The 22,788-nt window shown below is 38.2% G+C and overlaps 1 protein-coding gene across 2 annotated transcripts; it reads right to left on the bottom strand.

Annotated features, from left to right (window-relative positions):
* Nucleotides 1-1,938: 1,938 nt before the first annotated feature.
* LOC311081058 (uncharacterized protein) lies at nucleotides 1,939-18,071 on the bottom strand. 2 transcript variants are annotated; one of them, XM_084111456.1, is made up of 3 exons: nucleotides 18,005-18,071; nucleotides 17,220-17,348; nucleotides 1,939-3,269 (listed from the first exon to the last, which is right to left on the bottom strand). In XM_084111456.1, the coding sequence occupies exons 2-3, from the start codon at nucleotides 17,302-17,304 to the stop codon at nucleotides 2,260-2,262; spliced, it is 1,095 nt and encodes a 364-aa protein (XP_083967582.1). In that variant the 5' UTR covers nucleotides 17,305-17,348; nucleotides 18,005-18,071; the 3' UTR covers nucleotides 1,939-2,259. The 2 variants fall into 2 exon arrangements, with proteins under 2 accessions (XP_083967582.1, XP_083967583.1); XM_084111457.1 differs by lacking the exon at nucleotides 18,005-18,071 and adding an exon at nucleotides 17,650-17,814.
* Nucleotides 18,072-22,788: the final 4,717 nt, after the last annotated feature.

The following is a 22,788-nucleotide window of genomic DNA, read 5'->3' as shown; positions in this document are numbered from 1 at the left end:
CGGCTGGCATCCAGGCTACATTTCTAGGGCTTTATTGTGAGCGCATGTGACTGTTTATAACTGTGTTTATGTGGGTTAGTGCATGTGTGGTTTGAGTACTGAAAGAATGTGTATTCATTTAAATTGTTGGTGTATGCCACTATTTTTCATTAAACTATGTAATGTTTAATTCTTTACAGCAAAATATGATAGTATATTTTTGTTTTAATGTTTTCTTCAGAAGGGTTTAGGACTCTGGTGCTCAAAGAAACCTCTGAAAACAGAGGAAAGAGATAACAAATGCACTCACCATCAGAGGAAACACGTTTCTCTTTCTAAAGAGCATCTGTTTGGAGTTGAGGCTGGGGAAAAGAGAAAGTTTGCTGTGGCCATCAGCATGGACGACAAGGCTTACCTTCGCCCTGGAACCTCAGGTTTGTTGCTATGTTGAAACAATATTATTAATGTGCACCATTGTAAATGTAACAACCCCCCGTGTGGGTGAATCACACAACTAATTTATATTTTCAGAGGGATTTCATGGGTCAAGGAGACAGTCGGTTCTCCAACCCACAGATGATCAGGTTGCAAAAAGGCTACCAGTTCACTCAATTAAGACAAGGTTAAGGAAAAACACTATACGATCACAATGTTTACTGTAATACGGTTATATGTGAAAACTATACGATCACCAGAAGTTTACTTTGATAAGAGTTAGATGTAAAACCACTATATGATCAACAGACATATGGAAGAATGCAGTCCATGCATGAATACTGCTGGTCTGCCGTTTCTTTGTTTTCTTGTGTTACATGTATGTGTGTATGCCATGATGTCTTCACAAGCGGCAACCTGGTGTAAAGCATCACCTCAGATTTCCATGAACAAGCCTCATGAGGGACGAGTCATTGGAGCGACTCTACGTGGGAAATGGACTCTACAGGAAACAGACTTCATAGCTATTCAGGCGCCATGGATTTTCAAGACTTCCACTCTTAAGCTACATGGTTTTCCGTGTAATCATGTAGTTTATACGACATTTTACCACCCTGCGTCGTATGTCAACAGTTATGGTTTTGAGAAGAACTATCACACTCATGTAAATCAAGGACACGACACAGAATAAGTTACATGTGCCTGTAACTTTCAAGTTACATGACAGGAAAATGGGCTTATGCTAACAAACAAAAGCTACATAATGGAATTTGTATATTATTGTGAGAGTTATTAGAACTCTCAAAGAGGGGACTTGAGTCTTCGACTAACAGTTTAGAAGTTATGAGCGATTTAGTACTTTTGATCACTATAGTGTCACCGCTGTGGCACTGTGCGTTTGAACCCCTTATTACTTCTTAATGGAAGGTTGACTTTTTGTAAAAAATGGTGAGACAAAGGATATTGCATCCGCCAAGTTCCCAAAAAAGTTTTCCTGCACTGCAAAGGTGTATTTTGGGATACTCAAGGTTGAGGGCATAGATCAATCAATTAATAGTATACATGCAGTAGTTCTGTTTCCACACCCGTTCAGCACTTTTTTACCCCCTCTATAACTACACATCTGCTAGGATCTCCTCAGCTATGGGATTGTGCACCTTTATTACTTGGGTTGTGTTTTTGAATCTGCTCAAGGAAACTTACTGATCAAGTACCCTGTGTTTTGGATAATTTAATTCAGTAAGTAATGGCTCTTCATTTCCAGTTCTGAAGGGCCAGTGTCCTGCAGACTTTAGTTCCAACCCTAATAAAACACAAAAAACTAAACTTTGAGTTTTTGGAGATGGTGGCCCTTTTTTAAGCTGCAATCTGCATTGTTTAAATCAGGGATGAGCAACTTTGGCCTTGAAACCAGCTTCCAGATTTTAAAAGATGAGCACCAACAGTAGTCATGATCAAGTTCAGATTGACAACATATGCTTACCTGTGCAATCACTCACTAAATGAAATAAACATTGCCATGTATTATTTAATTTCATCTTTAGTTTATGTCCTTTTATGTGCAATCTTTCATTCATATTTTGGCATTTCATAGTAAAACTAATATTTTGATTTTGAGGTGTCAATATTCAGAATGGAGTGACGTCGCCCTACAATTGAAATTGAATATAAGAATAAAAAAGCCTATAGTCAAAGAATAAAAAATATAAGAATGCAAATAAAACAAGTATTCAATAAGGTGGACGATCAGATTTGGCCAACATTCAGTTGCAGTGTGAACATAGATATACACAGATTTAACAGATACATATTTCTTTTTTGAAACTCATTCCACACTAATGACATTTAAACAGTTTCTCTCGAGTGAATCCTCATGTGGATATTAAGGTTTACTTTAATGCAGAAACTTTTCCCACATTGACCACATACAAATGGCTTCTCTCCTGTGTGACTTCTCATGTGGGTCCTTAGGTTTCCTTGTTGTGAGAAGCTCTTCCCACACAGTTTACAGGTGTAAGGCTTCTCTCCAGTGTGACTTCTTATGTGGGAATTAAGTGTTTCTTTACGATTGAAACTCTTTCCACACTGAGCACATACAAACGGCTTTTCTCCAGTGTGAATTTTCATGTGAGTCTTAAGACTATCTTTTCGTGAGAAGCTCTTCTCACACAGTTTGCAGGCGTAAGGCTTTTCTCCAGTGTGAGTTTTCATGTGGAAATCAAGGGATTGTTTATGTGTAAAACACTTTTCACACAGCTTGCAGGTGTAGGGCTTTTCTCCAGTGTGAATTTTCATGTGGTTTTTAAGGCTTTCTTTTCGAAGGAATTTTTTTCCACACTGTTGGCATGTGTAGGACTTCTCTCCAGTGTGAATTTTCATGTGGATTTTAAGGCTGTATTTTTCAGTGAAACTTTTTCCACACTGTTTGCACTTGTAAGGCTTCTCTCCAGTGTGAATTCTCGTGTGGACTTTAAGGCCTCGTTTTTCAGCGAAACTTTTTCCACACTGTTGGCAGGAGAAAGGCTTCTCGCCAGTGTGAATTCTCATGTGGACTTTAAGGTGTCCTCTTTGAGTGAAACTTTTTCCACATTGTTGGCAAGAGTAAGGCTTCTCTCCAGAGTGAATTCTCATGTGGACTTTAATGTAGTCATATTTACCAAAACTCTTTCCACACTGTTGGCAGTTGACATTACTTCTAGCTCCTGTCTTTTGAACTCTTTTTCGTGAGGAAGCCTTTTCGATCCCTGAGCAACTAAAATAATTTTCTCCATTTATGAAATCACAATGTTTCTCATACTGATCTTTTTCTTCCATTTCATTCAGTTCTTCACTCTCTTCTTTCAGCTGCATCAGGTCTAAGGCAAAAAAGAGAAATACAAGTTAACCTGAGTTTAATACAGGGGTTCCCAACCACATTCCTATTAGAAAAATGGTGTGCTCTCAACTGTCTCAAGAATTTCTGAATTCCTCCCTTTGGGCATTTGGGGGTTTATCTCACCTCAATTTTTGCTGATGGATATTTCTGAAGAACATTAGGAAGAGTTTAACTGCTTAACAGTTTCACAAACAAGGGACTCAAGAACAACATCACAAAACAGACAAAAAAAAATTGCGGATCATCCAGGTAACGACAAAATATTAAGAATCAAGGATATGACAACTTTTGAACGGGGTTAATTTTATAACCTCAGCAATTTTTTTGTCTTGTGAACTATGCAAACATTTAATGTAAAATGTCTTATTTAGGACATTACTAAATAAAAAATAACATGCATTTTGTATGATCCCTCTTATTTAGATTCTGCAAGGTGTATGTAAACCACCTGTGGCTGTGATCTACAAATGCATGATACTATTGAAGACCAATGTTTAATTATTTACATATCTAATTAACATACATATAACATGAAGAATATTATGCTGCTTCATGGAGTTCAGGAGAAAAAACACTCTCATCCTTGAATAACTTATGATGGTAAATTTACAACAGAGGGTGATTGTTAGGATTCAGATTGTTTTGTTTCTCTTTTCAGGTTTGATTGGTGATTGGGGCGTGGTCTGAGAACACCTGAATCCTGTCTTGGCTCCTATTTAAGCAACGCAGTGTGGCTAGTAGGGGCGCTACTAAGTTGTTGCTTGAACAGTTTGCCAGATCGGCGTGTCAGTTTTGAGAATGTTACTTTTACACAACCATGCACATTTCATACTGACTGATATTACTGATGACTGACGGTTTTATTATGTTATTTTGTTAATTTATATGTAATAAAATCTTTCTTTTCAGCTTATTCTTCTGTGTCGTCTTCCCTTAATGTCACATCGTTGAGACAGCTGTGACATATGGGGGCTTGTCCAATTTTTTGTTGTTTGATTTGGTTCGTTCATAAATTTTGTAGGTTTAATTAGTTCTGTGGGGTAGACCATTTGACGTAAGTTGTGACTGATGCGTCGATTTTGTTGTCAGCTTTGAAAAGGTAAGTTCTTGCGGTTTAAAATTGTGTTTAAACTCCCCAGCTAGGTTGTAGTAACGCTTTGCGTTGATTTTTGTTTTAGTTTATTCTTTTTGTGCGGCTCCTTGGTTGAATGCACTGCTGTGGTGGTGGCTCCGAACTGTTTGTTCTGTTCCACGCCATCGGTATTTGAGTGCTTCAAAGGGCTCGACTGTTGGAAGTGCACGGAAGACTATGGGGGCGATTTAGTTAGAGGGTGTTGTTAGGATTAGGTGGGGAGATGAGAATGTGCACAGTTTTGACCGTTAGAATTACCTAGGCTGAATTGTATTTTTGGGGTAGGCTAAATTCGTTATTTGAATAATTTCGTATGTAGATTTGACTGGATATATCTGATGCATTATAATGTTGATTGAGGAATATACCCTGGTAAGGTAAGAGAAATTCATGAAAGTGAAAGTGACACGTGGCGGCCAAGTATGGTAACCCATACTTGGAATTTGACCTCTGCATTTAACCCATCCAAGTTAATGCACACACATTAGGAGCAGAGTAGTGAGTAGTTAACACACACACACTGCAAACGTGGATACACACACCCAGCCTTTGTGTGGCGCCCGGGGAGCGATTAGGGGTTAGGTGCCTTGCTCAAGGGCACCTCAGTCATTTCCCACCGGTTCTGGAATCGAACCAGCAACCTTTGGGTTACCAGTCCAACTCCCTAACCACTAGGCCTAACCACAACCACTAGGCCATTCTGCACCTGTATTACTGACTAGTTGCACGCAATCTATACTACATTCAGAAAATATGTCAATGGTAAAGAGAAATTGCTCCAACATTGAACAAAGTACAGGTTATGCACCATTTATTTCTGAAGTTTTTGTCTCTCAGTCAAAAGTAGGTGAGGGTGTCCCCGTGAGAATTCTACGAGATACTGGATCAACGGAGTCATTTATTTTGGAATCTGTACTTTCATTTTCATCAAGTTCATATGCACTGATGGGCAGTAACGCGCTACTGTAATCCGATTACTTTTTTCAAGTAACGAGTGAAGTAAGGGATTACAATTGCAAAAACAGTAATTAGATTACCGTTACTTCCCCGTAAGCAGGCTGCGTTACTGCGTTATACTGCAAGACTGTTTTGCGACGTGAGCCGTGACTCCCTTAAGTGACAATGACATGAGCGCCGCAAAGTCAGTGGTAAACACTATGGCAAGCGATCGCGTTCAAAAGTCTTTAAACGAAATGCGTGAATTTTGACGCGTCAACACGCACCGTTTGTCCGTGTTCAGACGTCATGTTTATTCATGAACGATGTCATAATGGTAAACTGGTATGCACGTGCAAACATCAGACGTTATATTTGTTCATGAGGGATAATGCATTGGTACATTGCGAGTGATGTCAGTCTTATGTCATGATTTGTCATGCCTTTTTAAGTTGCTCGTTTAACGTTCTTTCCCAAGGTAGAAAAGTCAACAGCTCTTAGAATGGGTCTTTTATTTTAGCAAACTGCCAAAAAACCTTGTCAGACTGTGTGCAGCTGAACCAAGAAAAGCTTAAGATTGCATGGAGCTGATAAGCATGAATGGCAGAAGAAAAAGACTGCAATTAAAAAACAAAACAAGAGAAAATTATTTTAATGCAAGCAAAAAAAAACTGCACACATCAGCTGTGGAATAAAAGAAAAGAAATGCATGATCAACTAGATTAAGGCAAACTCCTGTCTTAATTTAAACCCTGTCCACCACCCCCAAAGGTTTCACAAAGTTATTCTTGCCACTGTAACTTATGGCTTCCTAAAGACAGGTTTATGGGTAAATAAATGAATAATAATAAAAAATATATACCAGGGCTCAACATTTAAGCCTTTTCATTTGTCCTTCGGTCGGTCATTCACTTGTCTGAGTAAAAACATTTGTTAGAACAGGAAAAAAATTTGATTTTTGTGTGTCTGTGTTGTAAATATAATTTATTCCGAATCAGAATTCTCATCAGTTCAGTCAGCTTTAACATATATAAATCAGCATATTTATATTTTAACCTTTATAAAGGGCATTTTTCCCTAATCGTTTGCTTCATCTTTCATTTAAAATTCTTAAATTTGATCAATAAATTACAATAGAATAATAAGATGCTAAAGGGCTGTTACCAATCAAATAAACTGCATTAAATAATGTAATGAGATTATTTAAAATATTTTTTGAATATACAAATAAGAAATATTATTTGTGCATAGAAATAATATTTATAAACTGCCAGTAGGAGGCAGCAGGCGACCATCTTAATGAGTGAGTCATTGATGCAGTGTGCATAAAGTTAAAATACTGAAACTAATAAAACAAGTTTAAAAAAAGAATGTTTCATTTGATTAAATTTTAGATGATGGAATATGCAGAAAGAATAGAATTAAGCAGAAAGGTCTATTGCTTTATAGCTTTATACAATGTCCCACCCACTCTGCATAATGAGCCATTCATTCAGGTGTGACACTGACTGAGCCAAGAATGAATGCAAGGACAAAAGATATATTTAGAAGAAGACTTATATTGACCATTTAAGATTTTGCTTACATCTATCTTGTAAATATGTTTTGCTATTTTATTAAAAAGGTTACAATTACAACAATAATTACAATTTCAACAATATTTCAAGTGTACTCTTTCTTTGTAAAAAAATGATTATAGGCCTACATTTGATCATATGTATTCATTAGTTTGAATATAGCCAACATTGGAACATCTAACATCTTAGTTTATGACTTTATTTTTGACAAAAATAGTATTTTATATATATATATATAGAGAGAGAGAGAGAGAGAGAGAGAGAGAGAGAGAACATATGAGCAGAAATTGCTAAACAAAAGCTTATTTGATGTGGCAATATATTCTACAGTAAAAACTGTACCCAAATCTAGTCAACAAAATGTTGTCTTTCATATTTCGCCTGACTGTAACGTTGTTTTTATGAAATATTAGGGCATATAAATGTTAATTTGCAGTTTAATACGTTGCTTATACAAAGACATTTTATTTCAACATATTTCAGTCGATTTTTACTCATCTCAGTATAGCAAAGCATTTTAGTTGATTAAAGCGGTTTATTCTTTCACACAGACACGCGATTCATATTTAGGCTAAACAGTCTTTACAAATATGTACCCTTCATTCATCTCACAGAAACGCGATTCATATTATAGAAACGCGATTCATCTTTTTGCGGTTTACATAGGCCTACACTAACGTTATTCCATAACGTTATTCCACATTAACACTTGAGAAAAGATAACTTAGCCTACCTCACTCCTCAGCGGGATCTATTGCTCCTCATATCAGCACTGTTCTGAGGAAACTTTTCTCCAGGATTATTAGGTAGGCTATATTATGCCTCACTCGAAGCGCGCTGTGTTTACAGCTTATGTGGGCGTTTCACAGGACTGAAATGGTTCTCAGAATTTGCGTTTGAATAGCGCGCGCTCTCCGGGGTGTGGTCACATTACATTTGAATGAGCTCTAATGAGCTCGACTGGAATCGCTCTCTTTTAATACAGATTTCACAAGATGAGAATATTTGTTTTTTATATAAATTACTTCATTTAAAAGAAGAGAATTCAAGCTTCATGCCTGTGCGTCTGTATGTCTGTTTGACTGAGTATTCGCTGAGTTACAGTTCATTTTTGGACGCGTTTCAGAATGGACTTCACTGACAGAGAAAAGGCAGAACTCGCATCACGTTTATTTTTCTTTATTTGGCAAAAAGCACAACACTTTGTTTTTATTGTGAGTATACACAAAAATAATACACATTTAACAGAATCGATTGATGTATGAAACTTGTTTGTAATATCAAAGTCAAGAGAGCAAAATTAATTTCTTTTGAACTGATAAGAAAAAAAGCGAGCTGGTATCGCCGGCGATACCGCCGACCCCAGGGGGTTAAAATGAGCTCCACTGTGCCAAATACCTCCAGTGGAACAACCGTTTGAGCATCTGTTAATAGATTGTGTCTGTCCGTTACCTCTAGGGATGCACCAATACCGATACCAGTATCGGTATCGGGCCGATACTGAGCTCAATGTACTCGTACTCGTAAAAATGCTCCGATACCAGGCCGCGTGTAAACAGTGTTTGTGTCCAGAAAAAGAAACACTGACAACAGAGGGTATAATGGGGATTAAAAAAAGAAGGCTGTCTATGAAGTAAATGTATCTTACTAGTGGAATATTAAACAAAATATAGTAACAGATTGCTTTGGTGCGCGAGCTGATAAGAGAAAAACGTGCAGTGGATTGAGCGCGCAGCGGGACAGACGCACGAGCTGGTCGAGCGCATCCCTTTAACCAGACGTCATTGGAAAGTTTGTAGTTCAGTCAGATGTAAATGGCAAAGTCAAACAAGACATAATGTAGCTTATCAATGTTAACTGATGAGAGAGAGAGAGAGAGAGAGAGCACTTCTGTTGAATGCTCTTGATTGCTGATCGTTCACTCAGCAAGTGTCATTTGGATTTAAACTAAATCGTATATGTACGTAAAACATGAACTGTTACCTGATTTATGTATAATGGGTTGTGGCTCCCTACATTGTTACAGGACACGTGAGCAAGTCAAGAAGTTCCATGAACGCAAACATCCAAAGCACGCGCCCCGCAAACCAGTGTCTCAGACAGCGCGCAAATAATGAATTGAATTGTCTTTCACGTCTTGCGCTTGTACGGACGAATTCACACAAGTTTATGCAAAAACACCCGTCTTGGCGAGTATCCCAGTAAACAAAGTCGGTTATATCTCGAGTGAACGTAGACAGTAGGCCTAGCTATATTCAAATGGGGTCCGTCGTCCGTGCGTTCGGTCTTAAAGAGGCAGAAGTTTAATACTTTTTTAATCAAACAATGAACAAATAAATTACTCACTGCTCTTGACTAAATAGGCTACCCTTTTCAACTTTACAAAAATATACATCTATATTAAATGTATACAGTTAAGAATATGCAATTGTTTTGTTTTTTTACCCAATCCTCAGCACTGAAACATTTCTGGAGCTGCTCTAAATATGTGCTGTAATATTAAATGAAAGATAAAATATGATCTGAGCAATAGAATGAACAGTGAAAGTAACAGAAGCTCATACAATGCATTTTAGCAGGCTTAATTAAGCATGAAAATAACTGAATGTGTATATATATACGTACGCATAATATAAATATATATGTATAAATATATATTTGATTAAAAAAGTAAGCCAACTAATATGATTCTTTTGGTTTATCTCTAATATATTTAAAAATTAGAAATGCAGTGAAAATACAGGCATCGGTTTTCGGTATCGGTATCGGCGAGTACAAAAATGGGAGTATCGTATCGGACTTGTTCTGGAAAAAGTGGTATCGGTGCATCCCTAGTTACCTCCTTCAGAGTCTGGAAATAAATATTTGTTGTCCGTAATGTGTCAGAGTACTCGCTATCCAGCAACTTATGTGATGCGTAAAATCACTACTCGATCTGTAGTTAAAGGAACACTCCACCGTTTTTTGAAATAGCGCGCGCTGTTCAAACGCAAATGACCGGGGCAATCCGTGCAAACTGTGAACGCCCCCATATCAGCTCGAGAAAACACATCAAGCTTATACAGATCATTGTACTTGTTTACACCGTCTCGCAGCGCTGTGAGGAATAATCATCATAATGGAAAATGTACCTCAGAAGTGCTGGTATTTCGAGGAGCAGATGCAGCTGAGCTGAGGAATACTGTAGTACGTTTTTTTCATTCTCAAGTGAATCGCGTTTCTGTGTGAATGAATGAACGGCAGAGATGCGCTGTTTACCACAGCTCGCACACTCGCGTTTCTGTGTGTGAATGAATGATCTGCTTTTAGCAAACTGTATTGCTATACTGAGATGAGTAAAAATCGACTGAAATATGTTGAAATAAAATGTATTTGTATAAGCAACGTATTAAACTGCAAATTAACATTTATATTCCTTATAATAAAAACGAAAGACCTATGTTACAGACATATGAAAGACAACATTTCATTGACTAGTTTTGGATGGATTATATATTTTTACTGTAAAATATCTAAGAATAGGACAGAGGCCGCACTATGCATAAACGTTTTTTATTCGTTGCACAAACGCGTTTCGGCGTGTGCCTTCTTCAGTGCACACGCCGAAACGCGTTTGTGCAACGAATAAAAAACGTTTATGCATAGTGCGGCCTCTGTCCTATTCTTATGTATTATATTTTTAGGCCAGCACTCTGAAAAGTGTATTATTAAAATTGAGTGAAGCCTGCTCCTATCCTCATTACTGTAAAATATCTGCCACCTCAAATAAGCTTTTGTTTGCCAATTTTTGCTAATATGTTAAATATAGTATGTTTTGTCAATGTAGGCTATATTCAAAGTAATGAATCCTTAACTTTGAAATATGTATGATAAAATGTATACTTTAGTTTTTACAAAGAAAGATTACACTTGAATTGTTGTTGTAATTGTAACCTTTTTAATAAAAAAAATATATATTTACAAGGTAGATGTAAACAAATGTTAAAAGGTAAATATAAGCCTTTTCTTTAAATAATTTTTATTGTGTTTTATTATTGACAAATTTGGGGAGAGGATACATATTCCAAAACTGAAAATACAGTATGAGAATTAACTGCACAATTACTAGACATGTTTTCCTTGGATATTATACAATTTGCAAGCACAATTTGTGGAAAAATAAAATTAAATTGAGATGCTTCCAACTGTGAACCAATGCTCTTGCATTCTTTCTTGTGGCTATAGGTGACACACATGAATGAATGGCTCATTATGTATGTGGGACCCATTGTCTCCTCAGGTGTGAATCACTAAATATGCATGATGGTGTTGAATCGTTGACGCCCTTTGTGCATATTGCCTTTCCAAACAAAAAGTGTTTTACAAGATTTAAATCAATGTATTGTGTTATGTGAATGATTAGGCAGGATGATTTTCACATCATTTTGAAGAAAAAAGTCTTATTGACACATATTTAGTATGTGTTTTGTGGCCTTATTTCAGAAACTTTAGTTTTTAGTTTTTTCAATAACCATGCATAAACATTATTCTCTCAAAAATACAAACATGTACATGCACGTTGCTCACATATTATGGTAGCCCTGTTTGTGCTAAATATAGTGTAATTACACCTTTGCCATTAATATGTTTATAAGCAACTGAAAAAAGCACAAATGTCAGGGCATGTCAGAACATCTCAAGGACCCCAAAAACCCCTTAGACCCCAGAGGGTTAAAACCTGGATGTCTTTTTTTTATTTAAACGAAGAAAAAACTGAGATCATTGTGTTTGGACCCAGCCGGGTTTGTGACTCCACTCCCGTAAACCTTGGGTCCCTGCAGCAATATATAAAGCCAGTAGTTACCAATTTAGGCATTAAAATTGACAGTGAATTTAAGCTGGACAAGCAGATAAACATGGTGGTTAAATCCTGTTTTTATCAATTGAGGCTTTTAGCTAAAATTAAACCTGTTTTATCTTTTAATATTTTTGAGCAAGTGATTCATGCTTTTATTTCGACCCGTTTGGACTACTGTAATGCACTTTACATTGGCGTGAACCAAACTTCCCTTTCACGCCTATAGTTAGTCCAAAATGCAGCTGCTCATCTGTTAACAGGAACCCGGAAACATGAACACATTACTCCTATTTTGGCCTCGCTCCACTGGCTCCCTGTATATTTTAGATAGAATACATTTTAAGATTTTAATGTTTGTTTTTAAGTCGCTAAATGGGTTGGCACCTCAGTACATTTCAGAGCTCCTGCACATTTACACCCCGTCAAGGTCACTGAGGTCTGGTTATCAGCTGCGGCTGAACGTGCCCAGGACCAGGCTGAAGACCAGAGGCAACCGCTCTTTTTCAGCAGTTGCTCCCAAATTGTGGAATGATTTACCGCCGCACATTAAAGTTGCACCCACCCTCCACACTTTTAAATCTCGTTTAAAAACATATTTTTATTCCCTGGCTTTTGGGAACCCGGGCACCATTTCGTGTAAGACGGCCAATGTTATTTATATGCTGCGTTGTCCTTGTGGCTTATATTACATTGGTAAGACTAGTAGACCTTTGAAGAATCGCATTTCTGAACATCGATGTGCAATTAGACACCATGATCCAAAAAGTCCAGTTGCACAGCATTTTGCAGCTTTCAGACATTCAGTTTCTACTCTTCAATACATAGGCATCGAGGTAGTTAAGTATCCACGTCGTGGAGGTGACATTGATAAATTGCTTTTACAGCGTGAGGCTTTTTGGATTTTCACATTAGACACGTTGTCCCCTAGAGGACTTAATGAAGATTTTGATATTCGTCCATTTCTTTGAATTGTTATATGTGTGTGTGTGTTTCTCTCTTTTTGTATATAATACATCAAAGGTTTTGGAGTGATTATTTTAATTTAATTATTTTGATGTATATTTTGCAGGTATCAAGAAAAGTGTTTTTCGAAGTCCATATTAATTATGATATTGTTGTATTTTGCATAGTTTTTTAGATATTTTTGTGTGTATTTTTTCTTTTCTTTTTTTCTTTTTTTTTCGTTTTGTAGTTGTTGTATTGGTTAGTAACATGATGTTTGGACATGTGATCACTTGGAGATATAAAAGGTTGCACATCTGTAGTCAATTTGTCTGATGAAGAGCCTGCGTGCTCGAAACGTTACATACGCTATGCGATAGTTGTCTTGAAAATAAATATTTTTGATAATTTTGGAGCTTAGGTGTTGCCGACTTTATACTTTATTTTTTATTTGCTGTTTTCTAGTCGAGCACCCTTTTGAGACTGATGTGCGTGCTTTTGTTTCATTCTTCTTGGCTTTTGATTCACCAATTAGAGCAGCTGTGGTCTTCGTTGTCGCTGTCATTGTTGATGTTATTTTATTTATTTTGGTTGTTTTTTGTTTTATATTTTTATCTTGGTAAAGCACTTTGGTAACCTTGTTGTTTGTTTAAATTGTGCTATATAAATAAAGTGGATTGGATTGGATTCTAGCCCACATGAGAGCCTGCCTACAATAGCCTCCAATCCAGACAGTCATCGTCGATACACGACGGACTGCCGATGATGAAATTTTTGATATCCCTAAGGTCATTCAGAGTGACCAGGGAACAAATTTTACGTCTAATATGTTCGCGGAGATATTAAAACAGTTGGGAATTCAACACCACCAGTCCAGCGCATACCATTCACTGAGTCAGGGAGCGCTGGAGCGTTTTCATCCAAGTCTCTTTTACGTGCATATTAAAATATGAGACTGGGAGAAAGGGGTTCTGTGGCTTCCGTTAGCTGCTAGGGAGGTCACTCAGTCTAGTTTGGGTTTCAGTCCAAACTAATTAGTTTTTGGACACAAGGTGTGCAGTCCGCTTGCTGTTGTGTGTAATCAGTTAAAGGGTAAACAGCTACCAAACAGTCTGCTGGAATATGTGGATGGATTTCTAGCTGGTCAAGCAGCATGAGAAAATTTGGAAAAAGCCCAGCTTAAGATGAAAAAACCCTTGTATCGTCATTCTGAACAGCGTGTGTTCCAATCTGGGGTTCAGGTTTTGGCATTGTTGCCATTGCCAGGTTCTCTGTTCTGCACTAGGTTTTTGGGGCCATATAATGTTGTGCGTGCACTGTCCGACATTAATTATGAAATTTCCACTCCAGACATGAGGAAAGAGACTCGTAAATTTATTGAAACCATATTTGTCCCGCGATTGTGAACAAAACAGGGTTAAATCAGCCGTAGTGGTTGGTTCAATGTCGGATTATTTTCCAATTGCACTGGTGAATGCATTAGTGAGAGTGCAGAAACTGCGTTGCAATGATAAGATCTTCATTCACGCGATCAACAGGCTGTCATCTGCTCAATGCTCATCACTGCAACCTTTTATGTGATGGGAATAGATCTAAATACTTTAAAAACTTCTCACGATTTATTACTCTCGATAACTGTGATAGTAAAAACAGATAATAGCTGTAATAGTAAAAGTTTTCGATAGAGTTCCACTTGTAATAATTTGCTATTTCATATGCAAGCATGTCAGCCAATCACAGCAGTGGGCGTTTACACTGAAGTCTCACAGCAGACACGCCCCTTCAAACAGAGCCTTCAAATCAGAGGCTAAAATCAGGCTAGGAAAAATGCCTTTTATTCAAAATTATGATAATTTTTTATCTAAAAAACATACTAACATTATAAGGGCACCCCAGGAAACATTATAAAATAATAAAATAATCCATGCTATGGGACCATTAAGCAGGTGTACTGAAAAAAAGTATAGCGTAGCAGTGCAGAGCAAGTGATATTTTTAGAATCTGGTGAAATCATAGTTTTGCCTAATAAAAAACTATGCAAAACCATAGACCTTTATCTACAAATAAAGTATAATAATGGGAACATTGATCTGGGAAAGAGTGTCATCGTGTTACTGTCGTAACCGAACACGACACGCTGTTTGAATGCTGAATGGAGAATGACTTAGGAGAGATGAGTTTCCATTAACTTTAACTTAACAACTTAAATATTAATTTTTACCCCACATTATGCTACCGAATGACTTTAGAAGTCTTGGAATATAGTGCACAAAAACTTTATGGTGCTTTTTTGTTTTTTATGCCTTTAGTGAGGCTTAACAATAACACAATAGTATGCTCAATATCAGACCTCACTGAGAAGCTGCATCCGTGGCGGGATGATTTTTGGTGTGGCAGACCACCACGGCAGAATGAATGTAGCGGAAACACTGGGGTTGATAACGTATTCGCTGATACCTTGTCACGTGCCCCTGTGACGGAGTAAGGAGATGGTGCTTTGGTCTCTATATGATGTGGTGGACGAGGAAAGAGTGCGCTTACCTATATTATGATTCATTAATATTAGTAGTATTATTATTATCATGGGTTGATTGTGTGTTTTTTAAAGGGGTGTGTGTTAGGATGCAGATTGTTTTGTGTGGGTTTGGTTGTTTTGTTTCTCTTTACAGGTTTGATTGGTAATCGGGGCGTGGTCTGAGAACACCTGAATCCTGTCTTGGCTCCTATTTAAGCAATGCAGTGTGGCTAGTTGTTGCTTGCGTGAGCAGTTTGCCAGATCGGCGCGTCAGTTTTGAGAATGGTACTTTTGTTTCACAACCATGCACTTGTCCTGACAACATTCTATAGTTACACATCCATTCACTGGCATTTCATACTGACTGATATTACTGATGACTGATGGTTTGATTGTTATTTTGTTAACGTATATCTAATAAATTCTTTATTTTGAGCTTATTCATCTGTGTCGTCTCCCCTTAATATCACATTGTTGAGCCAGCTGTGACAGTGATAGAAGATGTGAAAGTCACAACAGATGTTTTCTTTAGTGCTCAATCTGTGTCTTTGATTTTAATTGTTTGTGTAACTAACAAATATTTAAACAGTTTTAAGACATCTATTGTTAGTTTGTTATAAAATAACTAGCTGTTATATTTGCTCACCAAACAGGCTAGTGTTTTTGATACAACTTATTTGCTGATTGTAAATTAAGCATTTTTTGGCCCTCTGAATTTTAAGAGGACACTAGTTTGATACAGCGAGCACTTTTGAGATGAGAAGAAAAATTGGCTTGAGTCATCAAATATTTACTGCTATTATGTTCAGGTATGTTAATATATTTATTATGGTAATGTGTAAAATGTTTTGACCCTCTAGATTTTAGTTACTGTTGTTACTGCAACATGCTTTGCTAATGTTGCATAATTTAGTGATAGAAATAAATGATTTTCCTTGTTTCAGTTCAGAAGTAGATATTTGGCCCATTTTAACGATCTAAGCGCATGGTCTAAAGCGCACGGCGCAAGTGCACTTAGGGCATGTCCAAATAAATGATTTTCCTTGTTTCAGTTCAGAAGTAGATATTTGGCCCATTTTAACGATCTAAGCACATGGTCTAAAGCGCACGGCGCAAGTGCACTTAGGGCATGTCCAAATTCACTTTTACTAGTTTAACGATGGGAAAAATGGTAGGCGCGCATGGTCTAAAAGAGTTGACCCTATTCTCTTAATTAGTAATGGGTGTGTTTTGGGAGTAACGTGCAATAAACTAATCAGAGTCTCATTTCCCATTCCCTTTAAAAGCCAGTTGCGCTTGCGCCATGGCGGATTCGCTATTTACATGGCAGAATTTGCAAGCGTAAAGACTGAACGCTTCTCTAGCAAGGAAATGGATCTGCTCGTGCGCGAGGTTAAAGCGCGCAAGCAGACCACCTACGGGAAAAGCCAGATTCCACCATATATTTATGTACACAATAATAATCTCTTACATTGTAATCCTTTTATTTTTAATATTAGGAATGTTTGTGTGCTGCTGCACGTCCCTGTGTTTGTAATAAGATGAGTGTACGTGCGTTGTGCATCTGCCTATAGGCGCATATTAACACGATCTTTAAACACAAACAGTAATAAAAAAAATACTGCGCCATTGACTTTAGGCCAGGTTTCAGTTGGTCAATGGCTCAGTCTATTTCAGTTGCCTCAGAATAGCAATGCGCCAACAATGCACCTGAACACACAATGCACCTGAACTCGTTTTCAGACCAGCAACCCATGGGCGAACAGATGGGCGCAAATGCATTTGCTATTTAAACAACGTGGCACAGGATGTGAAAATGCTAACACTTGCGTCGCACCTGGTGCCACATTACGCTAGGTGTATGATAGGGCCCATTAGGTTTAATGTTACACACTAATATGACATTCTTCAAAAATATCATTAATTTCTGTAGAGCTGGACATTTTAATAAGGATCAAATGACTGAGTTCAGCTTTGAGAATGAAACCAACCTGTTTGTTCCTCAGTATCTTCTTGTTTCACTCTGAATGTTTCTTCAATCGTCATGTCTTCACTCTCCTCTTTAATAAACGCCATCTTTATAATAGTGTGTCACTATTTACAATAGTGTCTCAGTTTTTCTGTGTGTTTAGACAATAAGATGAGAATAATTAACAGAAAGGAATAATAAATCCAAACTAAATCTCTGGGTGCGTCTCAATCAGCTCTAGTTCAGTAGTTCAGTGTTAAGAGAGTCAGTCAGAGTGAGAGTTAATGGACTTAAATCACCTGATTAGACAAACAATAAAAAATGAAGTTAATACAAGATCACACACTAAACAGACTCTTATAATTAAGGCATTTAGGATTTACACGTGGTATTTACTGGTTTGTAGATTCTAGAGACATTAATACAAATTGGTTTGTTAAAGTTGTCATTACATGTTTATGTTCTCCTTGCATCAACACTGTTTTGATCAGCGTGCGGCGATTCGAATCACTGAATCATTTCGCTAAACATTTGATTCGATTGACTCGGGGTTTCAAAAGCTCCATTTCTCCATCTGCACTCGCCAGTGACCGAAATCGTTTTTACAATAAACTTACTTACGATAAAGGGGGCGAAATGAGACGCACCTTTTCTGTTACTGTGTGTGGATGAGCATTAATGTAGATAAATCATTCAAATGTTACTTTCAATAATAATTCATCATTTTTACAATGTTTGCAAAAACTGTAAAATTGCCTGGAAGGCTTGCATTGATTTAAATACTTTAAAACGTTTAAAATTACAAACCTTTCAGCCGAATCACAACAGAGGCTGGAGAGCGGCGCAGTCTTATGACGTCATATCGCCAAACTATAATAAAAGTCCTAATATGATCTTTAAAGAATCAGTAGAAATATAAATGTAATTCAATACAAAATAATTATTAATCTAGTTCAGTCTAATTAAAAATCAACAATTTCACAATCTCAAATAGCAACTCAAGTCTCAGATGTCAAGTGTCATTTGAGTTGCTGCCAATGTAGGGTGATTCAAATTTAATGAAGGAACAGACACAATTTACAAATTCTGAACTCCACAGAAAGCTCTGCAGTTTTCCACAAATAAAATCAATGTTCAATCGATTCATCAATGCTCAGTAAATTTTGTCACACATTTCAGTATCTGAAAATCAGAAAATTTCTGCACAAAAACTAAGGCCTGGTTACTAGAGCACAAATGCAATTTGGAACAAACATGCTCACTCTCACACACAAATAGACACAGCTGTGACTGCAACAGAGATTATTTTTTAGAATTTGGAATTTTTATTGAAATAAACGTGTGACTACAATTGTTAGAGACTCAGACAGGAGGATGTTAGAGGACTCAAAACAAGACATTTATTTCACGAGACGCAAGTACGTAACAATCATAAAATGGCAGAGATATGGCAAGTAAATAAGTCTTAACTGAAGAGTTATGGCAAGTGGGTGTGTATGACAGTTAAACAACGGTCTTTCAGAATGAGTGGGAGTTACTTTGATATTTAAATATATATATTTTCATAAAAAAATATTAAAAACTTGTTATAGAAGCACTTGGCTCTCATCCAGTGAATGGATCAGTTTGGAGAACTGTAGAGACAAGCACAGTCAGGTTGATATAATACATTTTATTCTTCAAATGGCAAAAACTGCAGAGACAAGCACAGTCAGGACATTTTATTCTTCAAATGGCAAAATTCCATGTTCACAAATGTACGTTCTCCTGTAAAAAACGCTGCTTTACATCATTCAAGAAAGAAAAGGAGCTTTATATTGAAATCCGATTTCTATGAAGGAAAAAGCAGGAAAACTTTGATCTACATCAAGGGTTTTCAAAGTGTGGGGCGCGCTTCCCCAGGGGGGCGCCAGAGCATGCCAGGGGAGGCGCGGAGAGTGGTAAAAATCATAGCCTAATAATTTGTTTAAATTAATACATTTAAAAAGTTAAATTGTTATTATTCTGACACTGCAGGTCTTGATACCCAATTCTGATTTGTTACCTTTATCCGATTTTTTTGACCGTCCGTTTCACGTTCTTTCAACTGTGACCCATATCCGATTCATGTGTTTACACTTGCCATACCATCTGAAACATCGCGCATGCTTAAAGGGTTAAATTCTCTTGCACAGATGGACAAACGCGAAATATGCTTGATGCTAGCTCTGCGATATAAGCAAAGTTCGCCAAACATCACCATGACTTGAGATGAGGTGGAGAAGGACAAAAAGTGCCATCATTGCAGCCTGCACATATGCTTCAGTTATTGTGTGCAAGTGAGATCTCAGGACTGGCGGGAGCATATTCTGTTTAAATATTGGCTTTAACGAGGAGCAGTGGGTCCAAAATGTTAGGATGAGCACCTTTGATATGTTGTGTCAACGTTTGTGCACATTCCTCTCCTACGACGACACGTTTCGTCGGGCCATTCCGTCCCTTTGCAGATGCGCGTCGGGGTTGCTCTCATCATTAAACCGCGGAGATGGCCTAATGCCTCAGAAAATCCGATCTACCTGTTTACATGACAGTCGCATTGGCACATATCTGATTTATATCTGATTTATTTCCACATATGAATGAGGCCTGAAACCGATCTCGAAATATCCGAATGCATGCGTTTTTTTTCTATGGTCATAGAACACATCTGATATGTGTCAAATATGAGCAAAAAATCTGAATTGGGTCACATTTCACTGACAGTGTAAACGAGGCCTAACTGCACTTTTCATGCCATTGGGTAAGTTGTGTCAAAAGGGAGGCCCACTGTCTTAGACTTTGAAAACCCCTGATCTACATTAAGCTTCTCTAGTGTGCAACTATGTTATTAACATTAAGTGACATGGCATCTGACACACACAACAACCTCGGATTGTTACTGTAGGTATACAGTAAGTAGGTATGTCTTTAAGGGATTATAAGTTTTCATGAAATAAAATAAAAATTCCCTATGGAGAACATTATGATGTATGATGTCATAAAGGGCAGAATTCCTTGTATGGGCACTTCTCCTGGAAGAGCACATCAACCAGAGCAAGAGCAACGCCCATCAACATGCTTCATTCAGGTTACGGTCCGTACGCCGTCGGCAGTGCTGACATTTTACTTCTAGACCATGAAATCAACAATGTCACCAAAGAATTGGGTTTTTGGTTGTGAGGGAAAGATAACCTTGTTCACCTTCCCAAAGAACCCAGCGTTAGGGGAACAGTTGGTTTGTTTCCGGCATTTCAGTGACAAAGGTTTATAAACTAGTTCAACGCTTATTTTGCAGATCATTTGAAACTAAAAGATGAAGCAGTTCCAGTGTGTTATCCAGGGATAAAAAAAAACTCTTTAGCTCCACCCACAGCATGCCTCCAGGAGTCCAGCTTTTTCGAAAAGAATCGGTACAGCGTATGTCTTTTATAAATCTGATAAAACTAAAGACTCTTTGGAGATATGAAGGATGCAGTACTACTCTATAGACCTTATGTGCCAGAGAAACGAGGGCGCCGCCATCTTTAGAATATTGTCTTTTAACTTCCGTTTTTGCGGTCGCTCTGTATATTTCTATGGCATTGCTGTCCAGGAGTAATTAGCTTTTGAAGTGGATTTACTTAATGTAAAGTTATTGAAAGTTATCATGAGGACTGTAATGTTTAAAGCAGGTGACTTATCAAATGTCAGTGGACCGGGAAGATTTTAAAACAAGCCGTTCATTAATAAACACGAAAAATCACTGTGAAAATACAGACCGGAAGACAAAAGACAATGGGCGCAGCGCTGAAAAGGGGCTACATAAGGTCTATAGGTACTCAAGATTAACATGAGAACATGGCAGAAACTGTGTTTGTTATATCTCATTTAAGGAGTTGCAAGAAGGTAGTGCTGACTCAGGGCTTCTGCAGGAGCTGCAGACAGTGACGGACCTCGCCCTTCGTGTGATTAAAGTCACTGCGCCAGATGATGTCAACACTAGTAGTCCAGGAATGCCATCACTGGCTGAACCTGGCGGATACTCGGGAGGCCGACAAGTGTTGTTTTTTTGACTCTATCTCCCAGGCCGGCCTTTTCTGCGACAAGGTTAGGAACTTTGCCCAGCAGTTCTCAGCTGCACAAAAGCAGACGGAGGCGATCAAACCGGCCTGCTGCTTCCAGCCTTCCACTGGGTGCAGTCCCCCTGCGGCTGCCTCCGCTCCCACTCATCCTCAACAGCAGCCTCCACCCAGGCCACAGCATGAGAGCCGGTTGGATGAAAGCCAGTCCAAACCAGACGGTATGCGCAAGAACAAGCGGCCCTGAAACGGGTGACCCCAGAGATGGAGGGAGCAGCTCTTCAGGAGATGGTGACCGCATCACTCCCTCCCCAGAGGAGAACCAGGTGGAGAATCCTGTGTTCAGTTTTATTTGTTTCAAATTCTCAATAAAAGAGCAGTTTCCTCTATCTCTGGGTCTCAAGAGGGCGCGGTTGGTGGTGCGCGTTGCTATGCCTTACCACCCTCAGGTCCCTCTCCTATCGCCAGCAAGCAGCAGCATGCGTTTTGAGGACCCGAGGAAGCCTCCTCATATACCCTCTGCCCAACCGTGGAACCAGGTAAGTGTTGCACTGCACACTCAGACCCCGAGTTGGGTCCCTGCATTCCGCCTCACTGCCCCACTGCAGGAACGTCTGGTTCCTCTGGTCCCACTTTTATGGTCTCTGGGGGCCTAGCTAGCGCTCCCAGCCCGTCTCACTTGCTCGTTCAGACCATCAGACTGGCTATGCGATTCACTTTGTCTGACATCCCCCCGAGTTCAACTGCATTGGCACATCAACTGCATCGAGATACTAGCAGTACGTCTTGCGCTGAGCCACCTCAAATCGCCTCTACGAGGCAAGCACGTACTGGTCCATATGAACAGCACTGCGAAAGTGAGACAGAGAAAGGGAGATAAAAATAAGGTACAAATGGCGCTCTCTAAAAAAAGAAAAGTGGATGGCAAAAATAGAGCATTTCATTGGACAGACTCATTTCTGTTCATACTTCCCATTGGGAGCACTAAACCATATGTGTCTCATATGTTCAGAAAGCATGGCACTTATTAAAAGTGGCAATGTGAAATGCCATTATGAGGCAAAACATAAAGGTTATGAACAAACATACCTACTCAAATCTGAAGTGAGATCACAGAAAATAAGTGGTCTCAAATTGGTTGAGACTGTTGAATCAAGGTGTGAAACAGAAAAGGGGAAATTTTAAACTCCCTTTATTTTATTTTTCTGAAGTTAAGCACTTTATTTGAACATTCACAATGTTCACATTTTATTTATTTTCTCTTATTTTGAAATGCAGCCCTTGATTCGACAGTCAGGTATTGATTACATGCAGATGCTGATACAACTACTAGGCTACTTAAATATATATCACACTAAATAGTTAGACATTATGATCTTCCAGACCTTTAATAAAAAAAAAATTCTCTAACTGGACCTCTTTAAATTTTAGTTGGATACCCCTGCTCTATAACTATACAGACATCTGCTGAGTTCCCCTCAGCTATGGGATTGTGCACCTTTATTACTTGGCTTG

This window comes from Abramis brama, assembly GCF_963993115.1.
Source record: "Abramis brama genome assembly, chromosome: 4".
In the NCBI taxonomy this organism is placed as follows: domain Eukaryota; kingdom Metazoa; phylum Chordata; class Actinopteri; order Cypriniformes; family Leuciscidae; genus Abramis; species Abramis brama.
The sequence above is the reverse complement of the archived record's forward strand: the minus strand, read 5'-3'. Positions and strand labels throughout refer to the sequence as shown.